Source organism: Anabrus simplex, chromosome X (genome assembly GCF_040414725.1).
Source record: "Anabrus simplex isolate iqAnaSimp1 chromosome X, ASM4041472v1, whole genome shotgun sequence".
Taxonomy (NCBI): domain Eukaryota; kingdom Metazoa; phylum Arthropoda; class Insecta; order Orthoptera; family Tettigoniidae; genus Anabrus; species Anabrus simplex.
In genome coordinates this window covers 90,421,484-90,446,722 of record NC_090279.1, presented here as the reverse complement: position 1 = coordinate 90,446,722, position 25,239 = coordinate 90,421,484, and the positions used below count along the sequence as shown (strand labels likewise).

At 45.6% G+C, this 25,239-nt stretch overlaps 1 protein-coding gene across 1 annotated transcript in view; it reads left to right on the top strand.

Annotated features, from left to right (window-relative positions):
- Nucleotides 1-22,345, top strand: part of LOC136886809 (hemolymph lipopolysaccharide-binding protein-like) — a 62,513-nt gene extending 40,168 nt beyond the window's left edge. The window contains exons 4-6 of the mRNA XM_068230862.1: nt 385-495; nt 4,203-4,430; nt 22,200-22,345. Of these exons, the coding sequence (XP_068086963.1) occupies nt 385-495; nt 4,203-4,430; nt 22,200-22,345 (485 nt within the window). The remainder of the gene's footprint in view (nt 1-384; nt 496-4,202; nt 4,431-22,199) is intronic.
- Nucleotides 22,346-25,239: the final 2,894 nt, after the last annotated feature.

Genomic DNA, 25,239 nt, shown 5'->3' with positions numbered 1-25,239 from the left:
TATCAACTGAAATTACCTTCATTAGTAATCAAAATAAACCTTATAGGTTTTAAGCTTGTCATTCTGTGTAGAAGGATCTAAGTTAAAATGTAACCTTCTTTCACCTTCAAGAATGAAAAAACAAACCAAATACACCGATCTGGAGCAGCATTATCATAAAGAGTAATGTTCCACACGATAACAACGAACATTTAAAAGACGGGAGAAGCACATACTTTTACCAAAACTTGGTACAGACCTGTTTTTATACATAACTGTATTTTGAAGCAGACATTGCTGTGACCGTGAAATAATTATGTCCGGATTTTACTTACAGAGACTCTGATAGATTTTCGGGATTTTTGTTTACCAGAAATTAATTATTTCGTGCGTTTTTTGTTCCAGGTACTTCTACGAATACTACACCAGCTATAGATACTACATCCAAACCTACTACTACTACACCCACTACAACTACAACAACTACTACTAAACCAAAGTCATGCCCTCATTCAGGTGAGTTAAGCAGATTATCCGTGAATGGTGTAAAAGGGACCAGCGCTCACCTTGTAGTAAAGAGAATATGATAAACTTGCTGTAGGAAGAGAAACGAGAGTGAAGGCGAGACCCGGTGAGTGTTCCATAGCTGAGCGACGTATCGTAGCCCCACACGCGAACCGGTGTTACTATCACGTGGAAACAACTGTAGGATTGTATTATACAGGTCATGGGTTCGAAATCCCCCAAGGTGATTCCGTGGCTCCTTAGTTCTGCACGACACAAATATCTGGGTGTGTACATATGGTACCTTTTACACGTTTATGGCACTTTCCTAGGGTGACGTTATCTGAGTTTGTGTAATGTTGTGTGGGAGGAAAGCAAACAAGAAACTACCCCATAGGAACCACCAGGGATCCACACTTCCTTACTTCTAGTTTCCAAGTGAAATGCAATACGTCCACAACCTAGCAAACAGCCCCATGATGTGCTGAACTCTGGATGTAGGCTCGTCTCCCTCCTCAGCTCCTAGATGATGTAAGGGAGCTGCTGACTCCACGTATTTATTTACTAGCACTCGAACAACAGATTGCAATGGAATACTCCAAGACTCAGTTCACATAACGGTGCTGAATGTGGTAAGTAATGGGAACTCGTGTCCTTGCTTTTCTTTCCAGCAGCACTCCCAATGGAGGTGAGCATATTTAACTAGATATCGGCAGTCCTGCCAACATTATATTTCTCAAAGCAGTGGGAAGGAAGCATGGGCACACTTGAACCGCTACACTACGGAGTTAACCCAGACAGAAAGTGAACTACGGTACAGTTCAACACTCTGACTGAAAAATCATGAAACCCGTTGTTAATGATGTCTCCCTTTTTGCTGCGCTATCAAAAAAGTAAAATGACTGCTTTGTTCCTTCTGTAACGTCTCCGCGATGTGATATGGACGCAGCATCTCACAGGACTGCAACTAAGTATCACCTCTGCTATTATCCGTTGTAAGATGAATTTGTATGTAAACAATCGATCGAAACTTCTAATTCCTACAACTTCTCTTACATCACATTTTTAGTGAACATAACGTTAACGGAGATAACTGTTTAGATCTCGCTAAGAAGAGTTACTCTATGTAAAAACATGCACCCTACCACAGAACCCTGAATGGTTACACACCAGTGACGTATGTCCCACCATCTTCCAATCTGAAGGACACAAACATAAAGATGATCAATATTACGTATAAAAAGAATAATTATCAAGACATTTTTCTGAAATGTTAAATCAAGAGAAACGTGAATCTTGTAAAGTTTTTTATATAGAAAACTTCCTGAAATTTGAATTACAGGTCATCCCTCTGTCAGTTATTCCATTCTTCCCTCGCGGTTCCCTGGGCACGTGGAGAACATGTGGAAGCCCTTTGTAGACCTTGAGGCAGACAGTGGTCAAGCAGAAGTTCTCCATTTATCTCTTGCGCTCGGTAACTCTCATTACTTTACTTGGTACAACTGCGGATGCCTTTCCGATGAGTGGCACAATATGTGCGGGTTCAGGACGTTCTAAGACGATATGACTTGGCCTTTGTTTTCTTTCACAGTATTCTCATAATTCGTCCTGAGAACGGCGGTTCTTCCAAAGTGTGGATGCCGTTGATCAGTGCTGATGTTCTCAGTTTTACTGACTGTCATATGTGCTCCTGTTTTGTGTAAGTGCTCGTTTATTCTACACTAATGTATAACATGGGCCTCGCAGGCCAACACAAAAAGCTGCATTTTGTGACTTATCAAGGCGTAATGAGGTAGAAATACTCATAAATGCAGTGTTGCCAACCGCTGAGATTTAACTTTTAAAATATTGCAAAATAATGTCTCGTGTCATTTAACCAAAGTTGTACAAATGATGAAGTTAGTAATATGTCGTTCACTTTTAAGAAATCCAATGTGGACCGCATTCTAGTGGTTCTATTCCTCGCAACTATTGGAAATACAGTACATAGTAGAAACTTTTCAGTTGGGGAAAAGCCCCCTCTAGTGAATGATTAATGTAGATTTAGGCGGCTCCAGAGTTATTAATAGTGAACAAATTGAGGTGGCAAAAAAACAGGGGAAATGCAATGAAATTCAAGAGGTAGTCATTAATACATAGTGCGTCTTGAGTTATGTCTTACTGCGCTTGAAGACACTGCCGCATGTTTCGTACACATAACCGATCATCTTCAGGTAGCCATTTAGAGCAGTGGGAGAAGGCTGTCCGAGGAAAGGACATATATCCGACTCATAATTTGCTTTTATGTGTAATATCAATTTTTAGCATTACTTCTTGGTAAAAGTAAAGTAATTTACGGAGATCGATGAAATTTCTCCCGAGGACAGTTAGGAAACGTAACTCTCCAGAGAAGGAGCAATCCACGCGGACAGATGTCACTATAAAAATCCCGAATCTGAACATAAGTCAACAAGAATAGGAAATAATTATATTCTATACAATGTTAAAGAAATATCAACTGAAAGTTAAGAATGGAATGCATTGCCTTGGATTCTCAAAACAAAATCTCCCAGTGGTATTCGGCACCGCTTAATCATCACGACTTACCGCCACTTTGCCTACCAAATCTCATTTGAGTGAAGGGCCTTAAATTATCGTGCTACTGCTGCCATAGTGCAATGTTTGAGTGGAAGAAGGAGCATGGACGTTGATATTACACGAGCTAAAGCTTACAGAAGGAAGTATGTTTAGCTGTGAATCGTTACAAGTGAAGGTTTTCTTACTAGGAAGCATTTATCTCAGAAAAATGAAGATCAGTTGGCATATCATGGTCTGGCTTCATGTTTGTTCCCTGTGTGTTCAGCTGGATCCAGCCCAAAGCAATGCGTGCTGGAATGAACGTCACCCCTGTTGATATAATTGCAAACATTCTAATTCATATCATCATACAATTAGAGCAGGCGGGTGTAGGAATCATTGGTTTCAAGTCACATGGTAGCCAGTAAAATAAATTGTTATGGAAATCGTTAGCAATATCCGGCAACATAAAGAATCTAATATGTCCAATTTCCAGTCCAAGTTACTCAGCAGAAAACTGGGCACTTTCAGGCGCGCCACACATATTTAAGTATCCATGACCAAGTACAGGAAATACGACGGTGATTTCCTTGATTATTAATTTTTCACACCTCCAGAATACGAAGAGAGACGGCTGTTTCCAAGACAGCTAAATCATCTCGAAAATACTCCGAACGATCCAGCTCCGGAAATGAGCTGCACAAATCAGTTTATCACGTAGATAGAAGCACTGGTCCGCCTGCTGGGCAAGATGCTTAAGGCGTCCCGTTGGTCGAAACAATTTTCACCATCACAATGTTGGTCAGCCGGGTGGGAGAGGTGCTGGTGGATTGCGTACAAAAGCCTGGATTCATTACAAACCTCACCACATTGCTCATTTAGAGTGAGGGCGAAGTTGAGCCTTGAGCTAATCGCTTGCTGCTTTATGAGCGAAGTAGGCTGCATGTCGGCACCGCGTTTCACCCTCTCCTTTCCGCTATCATACCTCACGTCCTTCACTTCAGTTCATTATCTCCTCTTCTGTACGCTACGGTGTCTCCTGCCCATGTCATGCATCAATGAGTAGGACAAATAATGAAGGATCGTCATTTTCACACGTAGGATGGTCTAAAATCTAAAAGTGTGAACTAAATATTTAAATGTGATGTTCTATCTGCCCACAGGTTACCGACTGTTTGAAGGTTTCAACTGTTATAAGGGATACAGTGAATGGAAGAGCTGGAGTGACGCCAGGGAGCAGTGCAAGAGAGACGGAGGCGATCTCATGGTATTGGAAAGTGAACGGGAGAGAAGCGAGGTGTTCCCTACAATGTTGCCGAGTGTGGGGTACTGGTACCCCTGGATGGGAGTTTACAAGCCCGAAGGTGAAGATCGTTGGGTCTCTGTGAAAGGTGAGTTCTCTCTAGCTCTCTTCTCCTCATGAATTACCGAATGTCGGACGGAAGACATTTGTCATATTAAACAACAGAAGCCGACATTTAGCTGTAGTTAGCGATGTCACTGGCTGACGACCACACCGTATTGCCTATAATCAGGGGAGGAATGAAGAAGTCCTGCCCTCAGTAGCCCAAGCGGTAGGTCGCTGGCGTTCTGAGCCCAACTTGGCAGGTTCGATCCTCGCTCAGTTCGGTGGTATGTCAGTCTCATGTCCGTAGATTTACTGGCACATAAAATAAACATTGATGGATAAAATTCCGGCACGTTGGCGTCTCCCAAACCATACGAATGTAGTTACTGGAACATAAAGTGAATATTATTACTTATATCTAAATGAAGGGAAAGAGTCGTAAAGTGAGGGTATGAGGATATTCATCTGTCGGATGGGGAAGTTAATCCTTGAGCAGACCTCTCGGTGTTCTTTGACAGGAGTAGGCTAAGTGCCGCATCAAGGCGAGCAGATTTATCACGGACGCCAACTAGAGAGTAGGACACACTGGGGTCGTGGTAGGGACATCATCATTATAGACTGCTGAACCCTCGTTTGGTTCCACACCTCTTGTCTTTAAATAATTAGAAACTGAGTCCTGATCTCCTCTACTGCTCTTACCCTCGATGGCTGACTCCGTTATTCTCGCAGGTAACCCATCAGCCTCCATTCACCTCACGCGACCCCAACACCGGAGTACCGCTTCATCAATGGAGCTTATGCATCACTTAGCAATTATCTTCTCATTCTGGGTACCTTCCTGTCATTGTTCCCACCCGGTGTTTCTAGACTTCATTCTCGCTATTGCAATGTATATTACAACTAACGTATGGACGAGATATCCAGAGTCCTCCCAGCTTGCACTCCCACACAGCGAAGTTTTCCTGAAAACAGGCCGTTCCATCCCAGAGCTCACTGCATTAATTATGCTGCACCTTGCTTCCTGGCAGAAGTTCCAGCTTTGTATCTCCGACCTGACATTCAGTTCTCGGAACTTTCTTCCCCACTGACATGACTTTATTCTTGGCAATAAAGAAAAAGCAAAGACATCTCCGTACAGGCCACGAAGGCCCTGGGAGTGGTGGAAGGTAAAGGCTTCCACTATTCGTAACCTCGGCACTCGATGGGGTAGAGTTGTTAGCTCTACGCCCGGCCGCCTTTGACCCCAAGAATTAACCTGGTACTCATTTTTGGTGTAGGATGAGTGAGCCTCAGGCCATATGCACCTCCGGAACTGGAAATCTAATTTCCTAAATTTTACGACCTTCTGACGGGGATTCGAACCCAGGTCCTTCCGGGCGAACCGAGTACGCCTTTACCGCCTCGGCCAGGGATCCCCTTTATTGTTGGTAATGCCAATATTAATGTCGGACTCACTGCACCTATTTTATTTTCCATGAAATTAGACTGCAGGCTTTCAGCTCTGTCTGCCATTAACACCAAAATGCTTACGACATTTCAGCATCCCTGGCACTTTATACCTTCCTGTAGATGATCCTTGTAAACTATGAACAACAACATTGAAGACTGCAGCCATATCCCACCCCAGTAAGTACCTTGAATCAAGAACTCGTTCTACCATCACCTTTCAATGTCAACATAAGTGAGTTTTATTGCTCCCAATAATCTAGGCTTAATCCCACATTCTCCCAGTGTGGCTGACATCCTTCCCTGAAGTACTCTGTCATATGCCTTCACTAGATCTACGAAACATAAACAAAACTTGCTATTCATATCATAGCACTTTTTACTTATGTGACGAATACTGAAGACCTGACCATGAAAAACCCTCCGAGGTCTGAAACCACACTAGTCTCATCCAACACAGTATAAGACATTTATTGGTTTCTCCCTCCAAAAATACTAGTGAATACCTTGCCCGGTGCACGAAGGAATCACCATCATCAGTGTCGTTGCTAGGGGCTTTACGTCGCACCGACACAGATAGGTCTTATGGCGACGATGGGATAGGAAAGGCCTAGGAGTTGGAAGGAAGCGGCCGTGGCCTTAATTAAGGTACAGCCCCAGCATTTGCCTGGTGTGAAAATGGGAAACCACGGAAAACCATTTTCAGGGCTGCCGATAGTGGGATTCGAACCTACTATCTCCCGGATGCAAGCTCAGTGTCGTTGAAGTACCTTGATTGTTCTAGCAGTCCTGTTGCTTACAAATAGGTGCAATTTCCGTTTTCGTCAAATCAGAAGGACCTTTACTAACTTTCCAGGCTCATTTTATTACTCTGTCAGGTTGATGGTTCGCGACGTCAAGATGAATATTTCCTCTTATATTCCATCCACCTGTACCATTATCTGTTCGGAAGTACTAGGAGTTTACCAGATTAATCCAAAACATTATTTTCTTCCTTTTTCCCTCCGTACCCCACACGCTGCCCATCCCCTTTCAACACTTGTTAAAAGCATTTGATTTCCTCCTATCCCTTCCTAGTTATCACCGCCTGCCGAAATATCATTATTTGCTAACTCTTCCTAACTCGCCCATTTCTACTTTATTTGTTATGTTTTCCCCATTACTGTGGGTCGATAGATTAATATCGAATACCATTTCCTTCACCTCTTTGCTTCCAAAGAATCCTGCACTGTCAACACTAATTGGAAATACTTTACTCCCGGAGGCTTGCTTAAAATATTCTCAGCTCGGTAAATTATGTGAAGCAGGCTGCTCATCTACTTACACATAGTCCAAGTGAGAATCTCTCCTCTGACAAGTTAGCCACCTACGGTTGATTGTATAGTCCTCGCCTCTTGAGCACAAGGAGGGCATGACTCAGAATATGTCCGAGGTGCCCAATACTACTCCCGACGCAAGGAGGGCCATGACTCAGAATATGTCCGAGGTGCCCAATACTACTCCCGACTCAAGGAGGACCATGACTCAGAAATTGTCCGAGATGCCCAATACTACTCCCGACTCATGGAGGACCATGACTCAGAATATGTCCGAGGTGCCCAATACTACTCCCGACTCCAGGAGGACCATGACTCAGAAATTGTCCGAGGTGCCCAATACTACTCCCGACACAACAAGGGCCATGACTCAGAATATGTACGAGATGCTCAATACTACTCCCGACACAACGAGGACCATGACTCAGAATATGTCCGAGGTGCCCAATACTCCTCCCGACACAAGGAGGGCCATGACTCAGAATATGTCCGAGGTGCTAAATACTACTCCCGACTCAAAGGGGACCATGACTCAGAATATGTCCGAGGTGCCCAATACTACTCCCGACTCAAGGAGGGCCATGACTCAGAATATGTCCGAGATGCTGAATACTACTCCCGACTCAAGGAGACCATGAATCAGAATATGTCAGAGGTGTCCAATACTACTCCCGACTCAAGGAGGACCATGACTCAGAAATTGTCCGAGGTGCCCAATACTACTCCCGACACAACAAGGGCCATGACTCAGAATATGTACGAGATGCTCAATACTACTCCCGACACAACGAGGACCATGACTCAGAATATGTCCGAGGTGCCCAATACTACTCCCGACACAAGGAGGGCCATGACTCAGAATATGTCCGAGGTGCTAAATACTACTCCCGACTCAAAGGGGACCATGACTCAGAATATGTCCGAGGTGCCCAATACTACTCCCGACTCAAGGAGGGCCATGACTCAGAATATGTCCGAGATGCTAAATACTACTCCCGACACAACGAGGACCATGACTCAGAATATGTCCGAGGTGCCCAATACTACTCCCGACTCAAGGAAGACCATGACTCAGAATATGTCAGAGGTGCCCAATACTACTCCCGACACAACAAGGGCCATGACTCAGAATATGTACGAGATGCTCAATACTACTCCCGACTCAAGGAGGGCCATGACTCAGAATAAGTCCGAGATGCCCTATACTACTCCCGACTCAAGGACGGCCATGGCTCAGAATATGTCCGAGATGCCCTATACTACTCCCGACTCAAGGAGGGCCATGACTCAGAATATGTCCGAGATGCCCTATACTACTCCCGACTCAAGGACGGCCATGGCTCAGAATATGTCCGAGGTGCCCAATACTACTCCTGACTCAAGGAGGGCCATGACTCAGAATATGTCCGAGATGCCCTATACTACTCCCGACACAAGGAGGGCCATGGCTCAGAATATTTCCGAGATGCCCTATACTACTCCCGACACAAGGAGGGCCATGACTCAGAATATGTCCGAGATGCCCTATACTACTCCCGACTCAAGGGGTACCATGACTCAGAATATGTCCGAGGTGCCCAATACTACTCCCGACACAAGGAGGGCCATGACTCAGAATATGTCCGAGAAGCTCAATACTACTCCCGACTCAAGGGGTACCATGACTCAGAATATGTCCGAGATGCTCAATACTACTCCCGACACAAGGAGGGCCATGACTCAGAATATGTCCGAAATGCCCAATACTACTCACGACACAAGGAGGGCCATGACTCAGAATATGTCCGAGATGCCCAATACCACTCCCGACTCAAGGAGGGCCATGATACTCAGAATATGTCCGAGATGCCCAATACTACTCCCGACTCAAGGAGGGCCATGACTCAGAATATGTCCGAGATGCTGAATACTACTCCCGACTCAAGGAGGACCATGACTCAGAATATGTCAGAGGTGCCCAATACTACTCCCGACTCAAGGAGGGCCATGACTCAGAATATGTCCGAGGTGCCCTACACTACTCCCGACTCAAGGAGGACCATGACTCAGAATGTGCCCGAGGTGCCCAATACTACTCCCGACTCAAGGAGGACCATGACTCAGAACATGTCCGAGATGCTGAATACTACTCCCGACTCAAGGGGGACCATGACTCAGAATATGTCCGAGATGCTCAATACTACTCCCGACTCAAGGAGGGGCATGGCTCAGAATATTTCCGAGATGCCCTATACTACTCCCGACACAACGAGGGCCATGACTCAGAATATGTGCGAGGTGCCCAATATTACTCCCGACTCAAGGAGGACCATGACTCAGAATATGTCCGAGGTGCCCAGTACTACCCCCGACTCAAGGAGGGCCATGACTCAGAATATGTCCGAGGTGCCCAGTACTACTCCCGACACAAGGAGGGCCATGACTCAGAATAAGTCCGAGATGCTCAATACTACTCCCGACTCAAGGAGGGCCATGACTCAGAATAAGTCCGAGATGCCCTATACTACTCCCGACTCAAGGACGGCCATGGCTCAGAATATGTCCGAGATGCCCTATACTACTCCCGACTCAAGGAGGGCCATGACTCAGAATATGTCCGAGATGCCCTATACTACTCCCGACTCAAGGACGGCCATGGCTCAGAATATGTCCGAGGTGCCCAATACTCCTCCTGACTCAAGGAGGGCCATGACTCAGAATATGTCCGAGATGCCCTATACTACTCCCGACACAAGGAGGGCCATGGCTCAGAATATTTCCGAGATGCCCTATACTACTCCCGACACAAGGAGGGCCATGACTCAGAATATGTCCGAGATGCCTTATACTACTCCCGACTCAAGGGGTACCATGACTCAGAATATGTCCGAGGTGCCCAATACTACTCCCGACACAAGGAGGGCCATGACTCAGAATATGTCCGAGAAGCTCAATACTACTCTCGACTCAAGGAGGACCATGACTCAAATATGTCCGAGGTGCCCAATACTACTCCCGACTCAAGGAGGTCCATGACTCAGAATATGTCCGAGGTGCCCCATACTACTCCCGACACAAGGAGGGCCATGACTCAGAATATGCCCGAGATGCTCAATACTACTCCCGACTCAACGGGTACCATGACTCAGAATATGTCCGAGATGCTCAATACTACTCCCGACACAAGGAGGGCCATGACTCAGAATATGTCCGAAATGCCCAATACTACTCACGACTCAAGGAGGGCCATGACTCAGAATATGTCCGAGATGCCCAATACTACTCCCGACTCAAGGAGGGCCATGATACTCAGAATATGTCCGAGATGCCCAATACTACTCCCGACACAAGGAGGGCCATGACTCAGAATATGTCCGAGAAGCTCAATACTACTCTCGACTCAAGGAGGACCATGACTCAAATATGTCCGAGGTGCCCAATACTACTCCCGACTCAAGGAGGTCCATGACTCAGAATATGTCCGAGGTGCCCCATACTACTCCCGACACAAGGAGGGCCATGACTCAGAATATGTCCGAGATGCTCAATACTACTCCCGACTCAAGGGGTACCATGACTCAGAATATGTCCGAGATGCTCAATACTACTCCCGACACAAGGAGGGCCATGACTCAGAATATGTCCGAAATGCCCAATACTACTCACGACTCAAGGAGGGCCATGACTCAGAATATGTCCGAGATGCCCAATACTACTCCCGACTCAAGGAGGGCCATGATACTCAGAATATGTCCGAGATGCCCAATACTACTCCCGACTCAAGGAGGGCCATGACTCAGAATATATCCGAGATGCCCTATACTACTCACGACTCAAGGAGGGCCATGACTCAGAATATGTCCGAGATGCTGAATACTACTCCCGACTCAAGGAGGACCATGACTCAGAATATGTCAGAGGTGCCCAATACTACTCCCGACTCAAGGAGGGCCATGACTCAGAATATGTCCGCGATGCCCTATACTACTACCGACACAACGTGGGCCATGACTCAGAATATGTCCGAGGTGCCCAATACTACTCCCGACTCATGGAGGACCATGACTCAGAATATGTCCGAGGTGCCCAATACTACTCCCGACTCAAGGAGGACCATGACTCAGAAATTGTCCGAGGTGCCCAATACTACTCCCGACACAACAAGGGCCATGACTCAGAATATGTACGAGATGCTCAATACTACTCCCGACACAACGAGGACCAAGACTCAGAATATGTCCGAGGTGCCCAATACTACTCCCGACACAAGGAGGGCCATGACTCAGAATATGTCCGAGGTGCGCAATACTACTCCCGACTCAAAGGGGACCATGACTCAGAATATGTCCGAGGTGCCCAATACTACTCCCGACTCAAGAAGGGCCATGACTCAGAATATGTCCGAGATGCTGAATACTACTCCCGACTCAAGGAGGACCATGATTCAGAATATGTCAGAGGTGCCCAATACTACTCCCGACTCAAGGAGGGCCATGACTCAGAATATGTCCGAGGTGCCCGATACTACTCCCGACACAAGGAGGGCCATGACTCAGAATATTTCCGAGATGCCCTATACTACTCCCGACTCAAGGAGGGCCATGACTCAGAATATGTCCGAGATGCCCTATACTACTCCCGACTCAAGGAGGACCCCGACTCAGAATATGTCCGAGATGCTCAATACTACACCCGACTCAAGGGGTACCATGACTCAGAATATGTCCGAGATGCTCAATACTACTCCCGACACAAGGAGGGCCATGATTCAGAATATGTCCGAAATGCCCAATACTACTCACGACTCAAGGAGGGCCATGACTCAGAATATGTCCGAGATGCCCAATACTACTCCCGACTCAAGGAGGGCCATGACTCAGAATATGTCCGAGATGCCCTATACTACTACCGACACAACGTGGGCCATGACTCAGAATATGTCCGAGGTGCCCAATACTACTCCCGACTCATGGAGGACCATGACTCAGAATATGTCCGAGGTGCCCAATACTACTCCCGACTCAAGGAGGACCATGACTCAGAAATTGTCCGAGGTGCCCAATACTACTCCCGACACAACAAGGGCCATGACTCAGAATATGTACGAGATGCTCAATACTACTCCCGACACAACGAGGACCAAGACTCAGAATATGTCCGAGGTGCCCAATACTACTCCCGACACAAGGAGGGCCATGACTCAGAATATGTCCGAGGTGCCCAATACTACTCCCGACTCAAAGGGGACCATGACTCAGAATATGTCCGAGGTGCCCAATACTACTCCCGACTCAAGGATGGCCATGACTCAGAATATGTCCGAGGTGCCCTACACTACTCCCGACTCAAGGAGGACCATGATTCAGAATATGTCAGAGGTGCCCAATACTACTCCCGACTCAAGGAGGGCCATGACTCAGAATATGTCCGAGATGCCCAATACTACTCCCGACTCAACGAGGACCATGACTCAGAATATGTCAGAGGTGCCCAATACTACTCCCGACACAAGGAGGGCCATGACTCAGAATATGTCCGAGATGCCCTATACTACTCCCGACTCAAGGGGGACCATGACTCAGAATATGTCCGAGATGCTCAATACTACTCTCGACTCAAGGAGGTCCATGACTCAAATATGTCCGAGGTGCCCAATACTACTCCCGACTCAAGGAGGACCATGACACAGAATATGTCCGAGGTGCCCCATACTACTCCCGACACAAGGAGGGCCATGACTCAGAATATTTCCGAGATGCCCTATACTACTCCCGACTCAAGGAGGGCCATGACTCAGAATATGTCCGAGATGCCCTATACTACTCCCGACTCAAGGAGGACCCCGACTCAGAATATGTCCGAGATGCTCAATACTACACCCGACTCAAGGGGTACCATGACTCAGAATATGTCCGAGATGCTCAATTACTCCCGACACAAGGAGGGCCATGATTCAGAATATGTCCGAAATGCCCAATACTACTCACGACTCAAGGAGGGCCATGACTCAGAATATGTCCGAGATGCCCAATACTACTCCCGACTCAAGGAGGGCCATGACTCAGAATATGTCAGAGGTGCCCAATACTACTCCCGACTCAAGGAGGGCCATGACTCGGAATATGTCCGAGATGCCCTATACTACTACCGACACAACGAGGGCCATGACTCAGAATATGTCCGAGGTGCCCAATACTACTCCCGACTCAAGGAGGTCCATGACTCAGAATATGTCCGAGGTGCCCCATACTACTCCCGACACAAGGAGGGCCATGACTCAGAATATGTCCGAGGTGCGCAATACTACTCCCGACTCAAAGGGGACCATGACTCAGAATATGTCCGAGGTGCCCAATACTACTCCCGACTCAAGGAGGGCCATGACTCAGAATATGTCCGAGATGCCCAATACTACTCCCGACTCAAGGAGGGCCATGACTCAGAATATGTCAGAGGTGCCCAATACTACTCCCGACTCAAGGAGGGCCATGACTCGGAATATGTCCGAGATGCCCTATACTACTACCGACACAACGAGGGCCATGACTCAGAATATGTCCGAGGTGCCCAATACTACTCCCGACTCAAGGAGGTCCATGACTCAGAATATGTCCGAGATGCTCAATACTACTCCCGACACAAGGAGGGCCATGACTCAGAATATGTCCGAAATGCCCTATACTACTCCCGACTCATAGAGGGCCATGACTCAGAATATGTCCGAGGTGCTCAATACTACTCCCGACTCAAGGGGGACCATGACTCAGAATATGTCCGAGGTGCCCAATACTACACCCGACTCAAGGAGAACCATGACTCCAATATGTCCGAGGTGCTCAATACTACTCCCGACTCAAGGGGGACCATGACTCAGAATATGTCCGAGGTGCCCAATACTACTCCCGACTCAAGGGGGACCATGACTCAGAATATGTCCGAGGTGCCCAGTACTACTCCCGACACAAGGAGGGCCATGACTCAGAATATGTCCGAGGTGCCCAATACTACTCCCGACTCAAGGAGGGCGATGATTCAGAATATGTCCGAGGTGCCCAATACTACTCCCGACTAAAGGAGGTCCATGACTCAGAATATGTCCGAGGTGCCCAATACTACTCCCGACTCAAGGAGGTCCATGACTCAGAATATGTCCGAGGTGCACAATACTACTCCCGACTCAAGGAGGTCCATGACTCAGAATATGTCCGAGGTGCTCAATAATACACCCGACTAAAGGAGGTCCATGACTCAGAATATGTCCGAGGTGCTCAATACTACTCCCGACTCAAGGAGGTCCATGACTCAGAATATGTCCGAGGTGCCCCATACTACTCCCGACACAAGGAGGGCCATGACTCAGAATATGTCCGAGGTGCCCAATACTACACCCGACTCAAGGAGGGCCATGACTCAGAATATGGCCCAGGTGCCCAATACTACTCCCGACTCAAGGAGGGCGATGACTCAGAATATGTCCGAGGTGCCCAATACTACTCCCGACTCAAGGAGGTCCATGACTCAGAATATGTCCGAGGTGCCCCATACTACTCCCGACACAAGGAGGGCCATGACTCAGAATATGGCCCAGGTGCCCAATACTACTCCCGACTCAAGGAGGGCCATGACTCAGAATATGTCCGAGGTGCCCAATACTACTCCCGACTCAAGGAGGTCCATGACTCAGAATATGGCCCAGGTGCCCAATACTACTCCCGACTCAAGGAGGGCCATGACTCAGAATATGTCCGAGGTGCCCAATACTACTCCCGACTCAAGGAGGTCCATGACTCAGAATATGTCCGAGGTGCACAATACTACTCCCGACTCAAGGAGGTCCATGACTCAGAATATGTCCGAGGTGCTCAATAATACACCCGACTAAAGGAGGTCCATGACTCAGAATATGTCCGAGGTGCTCAATACTACTCCCGACTCAAGGAGGTCCATGACTCAGAATATGTCCGAGGTGCCCCATACTACTCCCGACACAAGGAGGGCCATGACTCAGAATATGTCCGAGGTGCCCAATACTACACCCGACTCAAGGAGGGCCATGACTCAGAATATGGCCCAGGTGCCCAATACTACTCCCGACTCAAGGAGGGCGATGACTCAGAATATGTCCGAGGTGCCCAATACTACTCCCGACTCAAGGAGGTCCATGACTCAGAATATGTCCGAGGTGCCCCATACTACTCCCGACACAAGGAGGGCCATGACTCAGAATATGGCCCAGGTGCCCAATACTACTCCCGACTCAAGGAGGGCCATGACTCAGAATATGTCCGAGGTGCCCAATACTACTCCCGACTCAAGGAGGTCCATGACTCAGAATATGGCCCAGGTGCCCAATACTACTCCCGACTCAAGGAGGGCCATGACTCAGAATATGTCCGAGGTGCCCAATACTACTCCCGACTCAAGGGGTACCATGACTCAGAATATGTCCGAGATGCTCAATACTACTCCCGACTCAAGGAGGACCATGACTCAGAATATGTCCGAGGTGCCGAATACTACACCCGACTAAAGGAGGTCCATGACTCAGAATATGTCCGAGGTGCCCAATACTACTCCCGACTCAAGGAGGTCCATGACTCAAATATGTCCGAGGTGCCCAATACTACTCCCGACCCAAGGAGGGCCATGACTCAGAATATGTCCGAGGTGCCCCATACTACTCCCGACACAAGGAGGGCCATGACTCAGAATATGTCCGAGATGCCCAATACTACACCCGACTCAAGGAGGGCCATGACGCAGAATATGGCCCAGGTGCCCAATACTACTCCCGACTCAAGGAGGGCGATGACTCAGAATATGTCCGAGGTGCCCAATACTACTCCCGACTCTAGGAGGTCCATGACTCAGAATATGTCCGAGGTGCCCCATACTACTCCCGACACAAGGAGGGCCATGACTCTGAATATGGCCCAGGTGCCCAATACTACTCCCGACTCAAGGAGGGCCATGACTCAGAATATATCCGAGGTGCCCAATACTACTCCCGACTCAAGGAGGTCCATGACTCAGAATATGGCCCAGGTGCCCAATACTACTCCCGACTCAAGGAGGGCCATGACTCAGAATATGTCCGAGGTGCCCAATACTACTCCCGACTCAAGGGGTACCATGACTCAGAATATGTCCGAGTTGCTCAATACTACTCCCGACTCAAGGAGGACCATGACTCAGAATATGTCCGAGGTGCCCAATACTACTCCCGACTCAAGGAGGTCGATGACTCAGAATATGTGCGAGGTGCCCAATACTACTCCCGACTCAAGGAGGTCCATGACTCAGAATATGTCCGAGGTGCCCAATACTACACCCGACTAAAGTAGGTCCATGACTCAGAATATGTCCGAGGTGCCCGATACTACTCCCGACTCAAGGAGGGCCATGACTCAGAATATGTCCGAGGTGCCCAATAATACTCCCGACTCAAGGAGGTCCATGACTCAGAATATGTCCGAGGTGCCCAATACTACTCCCGACTCAAGGAGGTCCATGTCTCAGAATATGTTCGAGGTGGCCAATACTACTCCGGACTCTCAGTACCACTTACTCGTCCCCTCAGTCGTTGCCCATAGTTCAAGTGCTAGGACGTGACTGCAGTCACTCACACGACAACAGTATCCTGGGGTCATGGTTCGACACGAAACGGGTTCAACAACGAAGCAGCCGTCGAAAACGCCTTCGAAAAGTTTCTCGCCATGAGAAGGTCGATCACGTGGGAAACGGGTGCAAATGCTCCTGCATCGCGTATGTGAAGTGACTTGCATTTAATGATGCACATCCTAATTAATAAGAAATCCTCGTCATGGAGTTCTCGTTGTGAAAAGTGTCACTACCAACTAGCAGCGTACAGTGTGTTTCTTGATCACCAACACACTCATGGCAAGAAGGGGACCCACATGAGCGACGATAAGTATTGGAGGTAAAGCTCGTAGACAAACAGCCCGAGTGAATAAGAATGTGTCGCTTCCTGTTTAAAAAATGTACTGCCTGTCGTAATATTTTATTATTCTCTTTATAACCTCTCTTTTCACACACACTACCAATCATCAGCGGCTGTCAGCTACTCCGATCTCTATTTATAGCTGACGTCGTGTTTTACCGATTTCTTACTAAATATTTCCTTATTTTCTGCGAATCACTTGAAGTAATTCGTGAGGCAGTTCCCAGAAACATGTTGACAATATCCATATTTCAATTTGCACTACTAAAATGTACATTTCGCTACTCGTTCAGATGGTCTCGAACACAATATTTTTATACATAACAAACGGTTTTGAACGATGACGACCGCACGTAAATGCTGTCTCTGTTTCAGGATATATATCGCTGTGAATTAGCTAGAAGGATACGCGTACCAGCGTTATCACCTTGATTGATATTACTGAGCAGAGCCAGAGCGGGAATGTCTTTACTTTTACACGTGAAAATGTTGGAGGAGCCCTCACAGACTTTAAGAGTTCTAACAGGCAGCAAGCTACAACTTTTTAGATTGCCAAATTACCAGGTCTCATTTACATCAGAGCCAGAACTTCATATTCCTCCAAGATATTGATTTATCTCAGTCTCAAGTGCAGAAACGCAGTCCCGTGTTTTCTCGCAGACTTTCTCATTTCTGATCAGTAGAATGTGTGGCCTTGTTCTTACCGTTTGCACTCATAGACGATGAGCAATGCCGTTGGTGATAAACAGCACTTGTCTGGTCATCACATCCTCCTGAGACACACAGCCGGATGGCCTTCCTGATGTGGGGAGAGGTGTTCTCAATTGTGTGAGCTGAGAACATTCTTGTTAGGACAAAACGGAAACCATATTTTGAGAAGTACCGAATGCATCTCACAGTGGACACAGACCAAGTGTTCGTAAACCTCCGTTGAAAAACTACTTGGTGTGTTTTGTACTTGAGTTTTTCAAATTATTGATGTAAATAATGTAATCACATCTTCAGACCATCGCAATCAGACCTTGTAAATATATGGATCTTATTGTTCAGCAAATGTCTACAAAGCGGAAAATCTCCGAGGACTGGAGGAAATCCTGAATAAAGACATTATACAAAGGAAAGGACTAGGCGACAACTGAATCTCATACTGAGGGATTGCTCTAGATTATAATATCAGAAAGACTAACGAACTTCACTGACCATAAAATATAAGAGTATCAGTTTAGATTAAGAAGGAAACGATCACCTTCGCAGGCTATAAAATGTCTACAAGAAGACATCTGGGCGGCTTAAGACTCCCCATAGGCCAATACGGTACAGTCTTCACATTCGACATGTTGGACAGGAACAGTATGGACTCCATGACTGATGACAAGGCAATTGTAAAACTCATAGGAAAACCCTTGTCACAAAGCAATGTAGCGATATACGACGGGATAAGTATATCATAAGAAATCCTTCAAACAAATTGAGTAATTCAAGGTGACCCAGTTAGTCCCTCCTGTTTAACATTGCCACATCTGACGCAGAAAATGCATTGAAAATATGAAAACAGTGTCGCTCTATATGTATGCTCATGACATGGTCCTAGGTTCGTAGACCGAAAATGACCTTAAAGAAGCCTTAAACAAACTGAACATTTGAGCTGAAAACAACAAATTCGTCATAAACCAGGAAAAGGTATACATATGGTTTTTCGAAGAGGGGCAGGTTACCGACCGAAGACAAGATGTTACTAGGAACAAATACTTAGGACTAACTCTAGAGACATCAGGAACGTCATACAGGATCCACATCAGGGAAAGAGCGATAAGAGCTATGACTCTGTTCAGCGCTAAAATAGTACCAATTATCACGTACGACTAGGAACTGATCTGGGAATTTCTAGAGACAATAGAAAAAGTAAAAGTCCGCTTCCTAAAATGAGCCCTCGGAATTGCAAAAGAGCGCCCTCAAGGCTTACGTATGAACCTCCTTCAATGAGGACTTGAGATGTCACTTAATGCTGCCATCAACGAGACAAGAAAATAATTATTGACCCTCCGACGAGACAAGCGGACGAATGTAGAAGAGAATTTCTACTCTACAGATGCCATGATTGATAGAGGATGGACAAAAGGAAACCACAACGTGCGATCTGCACTGACAAGCCTGGCGATACGTGGATACCACCACAGAATATGCAAGAATACGAAATACCATGAACCCAACAAGGACTCTTCGTGTAGTTTGTGTGACAAATAATACTCGTTCTGTTGCAAGAATCGCAAGAGAACACTACTATATTATACCAGAGAATAAACACCCACAATTCTCTATGTTCATTTGTATGCTCTTATTAATTAATTAATTAAAAGTGCCAGCATGTCTCGTCGTGAAAGTATAATAGATACGTAGTGTTCCTAACTTCGTCGTAATCGCCAAGAACTCAATGGTGTCTCTCTGTACTCGAACGTGAATATTAATTTACAAATTGAGATGCTAACACTTCAGAGACACAGAATGAATGTTGTGTGGCAATATCATCCATATCCCTGGTAACGACTACGGAACCTCCTGAACCTCAGACCAAGTAGTGACATCGTTGATAATAAGACAACCAAAGCAAAATACGCTGTTCTCTGTGATACGATCCCGGAAATGTTTTCTTCTGAACAGATGACGTCTAGCCGTGAACCGCGGTGTCTTCACTTGACCTCAGGTTAACTAATCGATATATATGTACTTGCTCTCTTCACCTTCACATCATCGACTCCCGAAGCAGTTTCTACTTTCTGGTGCGCTTGAATTTTCATATATTTTGTGATATTTGAAGCCACCTCCTTCCCGTTTCTTCTCAGTTATAATAAAAGAAAGTGCTCGAATTTGTTGTGAATCTCACTGTGCTCTCTTTTCAGCTTCCTTATTGCAGCTACTACAATTTCCGTTTCTCTTTGAGTCTGCGACTAGCACGTTTCGGATCACTTTATTCCCTGCAGCCACCAACAAGTACAGTCTGACACTATCACTGCACTGGGGGTGATATTTGCACTGTGCCTTTGTGTATTTCGTTCATCGCAATTATGATTCTCATCGCTTCACTTTGACTGACTTTTGGGTGGTTCACTGGTTTGTATTGACTTCAGATATGTTTGTGTCTGTTATAAAATGTGCACTACGTGTGACAGATCGGGATGGGCATAGTTTCGTCAGTGGGCGTGCTCAATGAAAGTAGAAAAATTACAGATGGGAACGAACCTCCTAGAAGACCATCGCATGAAGGAGTCTTGTTTATCCCTGATGTTACTCAGTGGAACACAGCAGGGCACGTTACGATATCCAGGTGCTACCAGCACGTCGAGTGCTAGAGATCGGTGGCTGTGAGGATACCTTGGCCAGATCTCTCATGTATTAAATCCCTATTTTGTTTGTCATTCAGGACGATATTGAAATAATGAGAATGTTTCCACAGTTATAGACAGACGCTCATTTCTGCGAAGTGATTGCCTCGTGTGATGATGTACATAGCTACAACGGCACTTCTGTTGCCTTACACAAAGTTACTGAGGAAACGGGAAAGTGAGGAGCCTGACAAAATTATGTGGAAGTAACGCCAGGACTCAGCTAACTTCCCCACGGTCACTAAGTCACGCTCCAAAATGAAGAGCTCCTGGAGCGCATTTTGTTATCCTCTTACGATTGGCAGGGAATACCACTGGGTCGTACTTATCGGGAAAATAAAACAACAATGTTGTCGCAACCTCAAAACACACGGATAAGAATTACGAAACTTGAAAATGTTGAAAATATACCGAAAGGGATGACTGTGTCTTATAAGGGACAGACTATTTATTAATAGAATTGTAAGAATAAGTACATCAAATCAGAATAGAAATACCGCGGTGCGAAATGATAGGGAATACAATTCAATACAGAAGAGCGGAACAGAATGTGGAAATGCACGTAGTAGAGTCCAGGTGCAGGAAGCACACGGCGTATCGACATGAAGTACCAGCTTCGTAACATCAAAGTCATCGGATTGAAAACTGGAGCACGAGATAACATCCAAGACTTCTTTATAAATTTCCACAAAGTGAATGAATATTGAATTTTCACGACCGCATTGTAATCGAAACCGACTTTCAACCTATTAGGTCGTGTTACGTACATAGCTCAATTGGTAGAGCAACCGACGCGAAATCGGGAGCTTGTGGGTTCGGATCCCACTGGTGTCTGGTTGGCCATTTTTGTTCTCTCAATACGTACTAAATGTACGTAACACGACCTAATAGGTTGAAAGTCGGTTTCGATTCCACAAAGTGCTTCAGCTGCCTGTGAAAAGCGTAGACAAAATTGACATCGCTCCAATTCGTGGATCAGTGAACATATTCCGATCTCATTTACACGGACCTGGTTGACTTCATGATAGCAATATGTAATACCAGTTTGACGAACCGCTCACATGGTAAGTTGTTGCCATCAATAGAAATTAGTTTTAGAATAAGATTACTGGTGGCTTCACAGTGCAGTCAAGTAGAACATCAGTGAATATTGTTTTAATAGGAATACCACTGGGAAACCATCCTCTATTAACACCAATCAGAAGCGGTCCGGCACTTCTAAAAATTGAAGGTACCGGAAAGGTAGAGAAGCCCCACGACGGTCGTGATTATGAAAGAATCCCAAGGCCTTCGGTGTCGGACTAGAACAAGTGTTGACCCAGAGAGGTCGCGCAAGAAAGATAAGAGAGGGGAGCCTGACAAGAATTTAGTGGGGAAAATGTCAGGCTCAGCTAGAGGAACCGTGGTCGTCAAACCACGGTCTCAATTGAGATCCAGTGGTTGACCTTTTAGTGTCCTCTTACGACAAACAGGGGATAACGTGGATGCTCTTCTTAACTCCCAAATCCACTGGGGGTCCTGAAGGCTGAGGTTCGAATCCCGCTCTATACTGGGTTGATATTTTCATCCAGAAATGCGCGTGTTGTCAGGAAGTCCATCTGGCCGTAAATCTGAGGCGAAAACCAAAATGAGCCTGGGGTGTTCCAGTGACCTCGGAAATAAATGGGATAATCTGAAGAAAGATAAAGTGTTATGGATCGAGTGTACGACACTTGTGTCCTGTGTTTCAGGTGAGCCTTCACTCAGCAGTTGGTGGCTGCCTGGTTACCCGGATAAGGACCCTGGTAAAAAGTGCGCCCTTGCTGTCAGGACAGGTCTGCTGATGAACTACAATTGTACACAACTCCTGCCCTTCATCTGCGAGATCTCGCTGTGAACATGTACAGTGTTGGTATATAATAAAGATACTTGTAAATAAGTCGTGACGTTCTTTGTCCTGTTTCAACACTAACTACAGGGAAACTTTACAGAACAGTGATGTCATCAGTCGTGTATGTTCTACGTTCCCTTAAAAACAACAAGGTAATCAGACATATAATATTCTACCTTTCCTTAAAACATCAAGGTCATCGGACATGTAATGTTCTACATTCCCTCAAAAGTAACATGGTCACCAGACATATAATGTTCTGACTTCCTTTAAAAACAACAAGGTCATCGGACATGTAATGTTCTACATTCCCTCAAAAGTAACAAGATCACCAGACATACAATGTTCTGACTTCCTTTAAAAACAACAAGGTCATCAGACATGTAACGTTCTACCTTCTTTTAAAAACGATAAGGTCACCAGACATGTAATTTTCTACCTTCCCTCAGAAACATCAAGGTCATCAGACATGTAATGTTCTACCTTCCTTTAAAACAACAAGGTCACCAGACATGTAATGTTCTGCCTTCCCTCAGAAACAGCAAGGTCATCAGATATGTAATGTTCTACCTTCCCTTAAAACAATAAGGTCACCAGACATGTAATGTTCTGCTTTCCTTTAAAACAACAAGGTCACCAGACATGTAATGTTCTGCCTTCCCTCAGAAACAGCAAGGTCATCAGATATGTAATGTTCTACCTTCCCTTAAAACAATAAGGTCACCAGACATGTAATGTTCTGCTTTCCTTTAAAACAACAAGGTCACCAGATATGTAATGTCCTACCTTCCTTTAAAAACAATAGGGTCACCAGAGATGTAATTTTCTAGCTTCCCTCAGAAACAGCAAGGTCATCAGATATGTAATGTTCTACCTTCCCTTAAAACAACAAGGTCACCAGACATGTCATGTTCTATATTCCGTTAGAAACAACAATGTCATGAGACATGTAATGTTCTACCTTCCTTTAAAAACAATAAGGTCATCAGACATGTAATTTTCTACCTTCCCTCAGAAACAACAAGGTCATCAGATATGTAATGTTCTACCTTCCCTTAAAACAACAAGGTCACCAGACATGTCATGTTCTATATTCCGTTAGAAACAACAATGTCATGAGACATGTAATGTTCTACCTTCCTTTAAAAAGAATAAGGTCATCAGACATGTAATTTTCTACCTTCCCTCAGAAACAACAAGGTCATCAGATATGTAATGTTCTATATTCCCTAAAAAGAACAAGGTCATTTTTATTATTATTATTAAAGCGTCTTTATTGTGGCGAAGTTAGGGCTCCCAGCCCTTTCTTACACTTAACCACTTCATGTATATACAATGTAATTTTTACATAAAATTTAAACATATGAAATCTTTACAACCTAAAGTATAACTAAAGCAACTAAAGTATCACTAACTAAACTAAGGTGAGTAAAGTATAACTAAATTATATACAGGAACACACTGCAATAAACAACCATATTCACTCTCATTCATGCATCCCATTCACACTCAAGAAAGACTGGAAGTGCTTAAAAGATGACGCTGGCAAAGGATTTTAAATTTTGTCTTAGATTTAGCTTCTATGATGTCATTGGGGAGTTCATTCCACCAGCTCGTGGCGGTGATCATGAACGATCTGTTGTAGGTTGCGGTTCGATGCACAGGAATTTCTAGCGTACAGCCTGACCGGGTATTGAACAGGTGTAGGGAACTAAGGTAGTGAAATCTGGTGGATAGGTAAGGAGGAGTGTTTTCAGAAAGCACTTGATACACCAAAGTAGTTGCATGGAGTCTACGTCTGCCATTAAGTCGTAACCAAGATAATTGTGTATAGAATGGGGATACATGGGCGTATGGTTGTATGTCGAATGCATACCTGATGCATGCATTTTGGGCACGTTGCAGTCTCATGCTTTGCTCGTTATTGATATCAATAAAAACTGTATCACAGTATTCGAGAAACAAGAGTGATTGAATGAGCTTTATTTGCAAGGACCAAGGACATGTGATATTCTATATTCTGTTAGAAACAACAAGGTCATGGGACATCTAAAGTTCTACCATCCCTTAAATACAACAATGTCATCAGGCGTGCAATTATCTACGTCTCTTAAAAACAACAAGGTCATCACACACATAATATTCTTCCTTCCTTTAAAACAACAAGGTCATTAGACGCGTAATTTTCAGCCTTCCCTTAAAAACGACAAAGTTATGAGACATGTAATGTTCTACCTTCCCTTAAAACAACAAGGTCATCAGTAATGTAATGTTCTACCAACCTCTAAAAACAACATGCTCACCAGACACATGATATTCTACCTTCCCTGAAAATCAGCAAGGTCATCAGACACTAAAGTCCAGCTTTCCCTTAAAAACAACAAAGTTATGAGACATGTAATGGGTTACCTTCTTTTATGAAATACAAGGCCATCTGGCATATGTAGTGGGCATTGAGGTTTCACGCCATTGTTGATAGAAGTGTGCAACTGTAGTTTTCTGTATTGTCTCTCGACTCGTTCGACACTTCACTCAGGGACCGTCATCATTCTGGAGCTCAAATTTAGAGCTGATAGTCTACGTACAGCGATGGAATGACTGCGAACAAAGCGGCATTCAGTAAAGATCTCCATGACTTTGAACGTTATACACGAACCGGAAAACGCATGAGGGACATGAAGTCCCCGCAATCCCCCCCTGTTTTATGGTGAAAATACCACCAGGTACCGTTCTAAGACATTCCCAGGTAAAAATAAAACACGGCGACTAAGTGCTACTGCCGAGGAGCAGCCTCCTGAATTGTGATCCACGGCAGACCGTCACACACGTCAAGAAACTCGCTCATCGAAGGCCCGCAAAGGTCTTCCATTATCCATTCCTACAGGCAGCTTTCCGAGGCT